This window comes from Pistacia vera, unplaced genomic scaffold (genome assembly GCF_008641045.1).
Source record: "Pistacia vera cultivar Batoury unplaced genomic scaffold, PisVer_v2 Contig701, whole genome shotgun sequence".
NCBI lineage: Eukaryota > Viridiplantae > Streptophyta > Magnoliopsida > Sapindales > Anacardiaceae > Pistacia > Pistacia vera.
In genome coordinates, this window is record NW_022196559.1 from 393,082 (window position 1) to 398,536 (window position 5,455).

The 5,455-nt window shown below is 36.6% G+C and overlaps 1 protein-coding gene across 2 annotated transcripts; it reads left to right on the top strand.

Moving 5' to 3' along the window:
* Window positions 1-1,742: 1,742 nt before the first annotated feature.
* On the top strand, window positions 1,743-5,183 carry LOC116114184 (probable UDP-3-O-acylglucosamine N-acyltransferase 2, mitochondrial). 2 transcript variants are annotated; one of them, XM_031400342.1, is made up of 9 exons: window positions 1,743-1,992; window positions 2,074-2,150; window positions 2,275-2,324; window positions 2,736-2,800; window positions 2,905-2,956; window positions 3,080-3,150; window positions 3,264-3,330; window positions 4,843-4,914; window positions 5,053-5,183. In XM_031400342.1, the coding sequence occupies exons 1-9, from the start codon at window positions 1,775-1,777 to the stop codon at window positions 5,119-5,121; spliced, it is 741 nt and encodes a 246-aa protein (XP_031256202.1). In that variant the 5' UTR covers window positions 1,743-1,774; the 3' UTR covers window positions 5,122-5,183. The 2 variants fall into 2 exon arrangements, with proteins under 2 accessions (XP_031256202.1, XP_031256203.1); XM_031400343.1 differs by having other exon boundaries at window positions 5,006-5,121.
* The last annotated feature ends 272 nt before the right edge of the window (window positions 5,184-5,455 follow it).

Here is a 5,455-nt window from a genome sequence, read left to right on the forward strand (position 1 = left end):
TCATAATTCCAATTATTCACTTAATTGATCAAAACTTTAATATTAATGTATTATAATATTTAAAGCTTTAATATGGTGTAATTTATATGTAATAAGTATAGTTGTATTCGTATATTATTTAATTAGGTTATTCTAAAAATTTAACCTTTTCTATTTTAATTTTTTTTTTTGTAAATAATAGAAATTCCTCCATTATTTCATTTCACAAATATTTCATTATAGTCCAGGTTCTTAAATAGGTTCTAAACAAGTTCTAAAAACAGGTTCCAAAACAGGTCCAAACAGGTTTCAAAACAGGTTCCAAGCAGGTTCCAAACAGTTCCAAGCAGTTCCAAAACAGGTTCTAATAGGTTCCAAAACAGGTTCCAAACCGGGTACCCCCTACAGGTTCCGAACAGGGTACCCTTTTTACAGGTTCCGGTTCCTCCACATGCAGAACCGAAACGAAACCGCATAGTAGCGGTTCCAAAAAATTAGAGCCGAACGTACCAGCACAGTGCAGGTTCTGGTAGATTCCAGTTCCGGTTCCGATTTTACCCCCGTTTCGGTTCTATCCGCTACCCGTCTCACCCCTATTAGAGTCTATAGAAAGGAGAACGAATGAATGCAAGGCTATAAATATCTCCAACAGTTGTGTATAGCAGGATTGGATCCCTTTAACAATCCTACCAATGTCATCTCACTCGTCATTGGTCAACCAAGAAGAAACCCAAACCCACTCAACGACCAACTCGCCTCTTCACTCGATCCCAAGTGCATCCCAAAACCCGGTTGTAACACAAGGCAACAATTATTGAGTGTATTTCTAATAAAGTTGAGGTGAGTGATTTTGGCCATAAATACAAAACTTTTAGGGTGTGTTTTTTTATTTTTTTGTTTGTGTTTTTTGTTTATGGTTTTTTGTTTGAATTTGAAAATGAATATATAAATATAAAACAAAATGTGTTTGAATACGTTGTTCGAAAAAAAAAAAAAAAAAAAACGAATTTTTTCACCTACACAACTGATAAACATTTTCAAAATGATATTTATTCTATTAATCTTGATAATTTGTCTAAAATATGTCAATAGTTCATTTCCATTTATAATTCTGAATTAAAAATATTAATTTAAAATGAATTTGTTGTTTTAGGAGAAATGATAAAGTATGAAATAATGAAAGAATAAATTATCAAAATTAAAATACATTCAAATTTTTGAGTTGTATTTTAATATTTAAAAATGTGTTTGATATAAAAATTTATTTTAATGTTCTAATTTTCATTAAATTTTAGAATTAATGTGACAATTGTTTTATTTTCAAAAAAAAAAAAAAAACTATTTAAATTCTATCTCAAACAAACACTTTTTTCATGTTTCCATGTCTAAAAAACAAAATGATGAGTTAAAAATATAACGAACCGGTCCCTAGTATTTTTGTAATTTTAATGCGAGTATGGTACAAAGACACATTGGTATACGAGCGAACGATAGGAGAAAATTTCGCTAATATTCAACCTGTAACAACAGTTGTGCTACTTTTTATTACCTCCATCGTTTTACTGTTGAGTCTCTTCGACATTTCCTTAAAATAGCTTTGTTAATTAAGTAGTCATGGTTGTTTACCTTAGAAGATTTGCCGTTTTCTACTCCAGAATAAACGTAAGCAAGACTATGTAGTATTTGTAATTTTTCGGCTAAATCTGGTAAGTCAGTAAGTCATGATCAACATGCTATGGAGCATTCATCTTTTGCTGCCAAGTGTTTGTGAAAATGTCTAAAAGATTTTTGGCACATGCCTTTGCATCTTTTAGGGGTAGAAAGTCATCTAGATTTTAAAAAATGGCACAACGGAGGTGGGACCTTCCACCACTCAGCTTCCATCGATTCAACGGCGCTGATTGAAATTGGAGCAATGGTTCATCCAGATGCTGTGCTGGGTGCCAACGTTCGTATTGGATCAGGAGCTGTTGTTGGTCCTGCAGTTACTATCGGTCAATCCACGAATATAGGGTATAATTGTTAACTTAATTTATATTTACTTTTTTTTTTTTTAATTCTATTGTAACTACAACTATATTTATATTTCAACAGATATAATGTTGCTCTCAGTAATTGCATTATAGGTGATTCATGTTTAATTCACAATGGGGTGTGCATTGGTCAAGATGGTAAGCCTTGATTATTTCAAAATTTGGTCGTTTGATTTATTATATTTTTTGTGCTTAAAGGTTAAATTAGTTGCAAGCGTAAATGTTTCTAAGATAGGCTGTTATACCCTTGTTTACTTTACAGGGTTTGGATTTTTTGTTGACGAGAATGGCAACATGTTGAAGAAGCCTCAAGTTGGTGATATATAGTTGGTTTTATTATTGTTATTATTATTATTTTTTTTTTTTTTTTGGAGTCCTTGTAGTTTATCCTTTTGAGATATTCTTGAGACTGTCCAACAAAAATTTAGAACTTGAAAGTAAACATATTTTATGGAAGAGAGTCTTCAGTGGGCAATCACGGCACCAAGCCGAACTCACTGACTTGACCTGCGTAATTGGTTGGCATGCATACGTACACCCGTTTTACTAAAAAAAAAACAGAATTTTGTTTGTAAAAATATTATAACTTGGTATTATTGCTATACATGCATCTCCTCATATATCTTACCCTTTCGATGAAAAGCTAAGTAGGTATCTCTGGTATCTTGTTCAGTTTTGTATCAGCAATTGAAGAATTATAGTATATGTATGTCACTTTGTCAGATGCTGAATGCTAGGATAGGAAACCATGTGGAGATTGGTGCAAATACGTGCATTGACAGGGGCAGGTGAGACATGTGTTGGCTTTAAATATCAAGGATTTTATAATGTGCATATGTATATATTCTTAAACTCAAATTAATACTAAGTTACTGCCTATTTGGTTTTGCAGTTGGAGAGATACAGTGATAGGGGATTATTCAAAGATAGATAATTTAGTTCAGGCAAGTTCTACTCTTTTGCCTTGTCATTTGTCAATTAACAACTTTCTGCGGTTTCAAGAGGAACCATAAATAGAGATAAAAACTTATATGGCATTATACAAAAACCAAATCTCGGCTTTGCAGATTGGTCATAATGTAATTATTGGGAAGAGTTGCATGCTTTGTGGACAAACTGGGATTGCAGGTTCAGTAACGTATATTATTCTCTTTTTGCCTTCTTCTTTTTCTCTATACAATGTTCATTTGAGAACTTCATGGGCTACAAAAGTTCTTGATAGCTATGACTGTATCATTTGTCCTGCTTCAGGATTGGAGACTTTGTAACTTTGGGGGGAAGAGTAGCTGTTCGTGATCACGTCTCTATTGCAACAAAGGTATGTACTTGATGAAGTGAAAGGATAGTGAGGTTATGGACTACAAACTCTGTTTGTCAAGCTAATCATGCATTGGAGTATGTTTCTTGCTGTGCTTCACAGTTTAGGCTAATAATATTCTATTAGCAGTTGTTAAAAGTAAGGGTGAGCGGGTCTGTGTACCTGACTCAAATCTCATGAACCAGAGCCGGAATCGCACAGTACCGTTCCTGAGATTTAGGAACCGAAACTGGTACTATGCGGTTCCTAAATCTTAGGAATTGAAACTAGAACCTGTCAGGTAAGTTTCGGTTCCGAGTACCCTGTACTGTTCACAAAATTAAAATTACAAATATTTTTCTCTCAACTCCTTGTCACTGCCGATGCCGCTGCTGGCCATTTCTGGTGACCAATTGTCGGATCCTGGTTCTTGGTCACTATCCCAGCAAACCCCAGCTCTGCTTGAGTTGTGCCGCCACCTGTCATTGCCAATTTGCACCGTTTGTGCAGCTCTCTCTAGGCTCGCGCGACTGCCCACCACGGCCCGCCACCGCCACCATCTCCCATCATCGCATCTTCGATCTCACTCCACAACCTCCCTTCCAGCTTCATTCACAATCACCGTCGCCACCCTAGCCTGACAATCGCGCGACAGTTGAAGTCACTCGATTGACCCTTGCTCAACTCCAAGCCTGCAATTCAACTCATCAGCCTCTTGCCACCGTCCCTTTCCTCCTACACTCACCTCCTCCTGCTGTCGCCGCACACTTCACGGTGCATGTGTGATCCTTGCATGCGCCAGCCTTGCACGTTCACCATCACCTGCCCATGACTGTTGACAGTTGGAAGCATTTGGTTTGGTTTGATTGTTGTTTGATTGAGGGAGTTGTTGTCTGGATTGATTTGGAGTTTGATTGGTTCAATTTGAGTTGGTGTTATCTGGGTTTACACTGCTCCCACCTGTTGGAATTGAAGTGTTGTTTGCCCATTGCACACCACCTGCCCGACAAAAGTTCTCAGCCAACTACACCCAGCTCCACGTGCAACTGCCGCAACACACGTCTACTCTTGCACAAGCCTGCACCTATCCCCAAGTGGATTCTTAAACTGGTTCCAAATCGAGTACCCTGTTTTCGGTTTTGATTCCGGTTCTTAGGTTGGTTTTGGTTCCTTGAAGTGGTGGAACCGAAATCGGAACCATACAATACCGGTTCCTTAAATTTGGGAACTAGAACGTACCTACACAGTGTCGGTTCTGGGTGGGAACTGGAACCGAAACACCGGGTACCCTGCAATTCCAAGTCCACCCGAAATTTTTGCTCACTTCTCGTTCAAAGTGAATATATAGAACTTTTTCTTCTTGGAGTCAACATAAATGTTTGTTTCAATTTAATTTTCTGATTGCAGTACACAATTGTCATGTAGTTTTAATTGTACAAATATAGGTCTTGTACTAATTTTCCATCTGCTATAATTGATTGAAGAGCTAAAATATTCACATTGAAAATAATGTCCAATGATATGGGATTGCAGGTTCGGCTTGCTGCTAATAGCTGTGTCACCAAGGACATCACACAGCCTGGTGATTATGGTGGCTTCCCTGCTGTAAGGATTTATTTTTATGCTTTTGAATTGATCTGGGTTTGATATGTTGTTAAATTTAAAGATTTAGTGTATCAACTGATTTTTGTGGCAGCTATCATGATAGTAATTGGTAAACCCTTTGTATGGATTGCTCAATAGGTTCCTATTCATGAATGGAGAAGACAAATTGCTTATCAGTATCGAATTTCAAAGAAGGGGATTGCGTAGGGTTTTTAGAAATGATTTGTATCTTCGAATTATGTTGCTACAAAACCACCCTTGTAATATATGGAATCGAGCCACGATCGGCAAAAAGACCGTGCAAGATTACTTGCCGATTAGTAGCCTATTTAACATATTTTGACATACTTGGCTCGTAATATTTAATACAGTGGGTCTGATCTTTCTATAATTAATATAATTTAACTCGTACTACTTGAGGGTAGTGCTTCTCTGCCCTATAATGTGATTACGATCCCTCCCTTCTTTTAGAAGAAAAAAAAAATTATAGAGATGATATTTTATTTTTCTAGCTCTACAGTTTATTGATTGAAGCCCGACC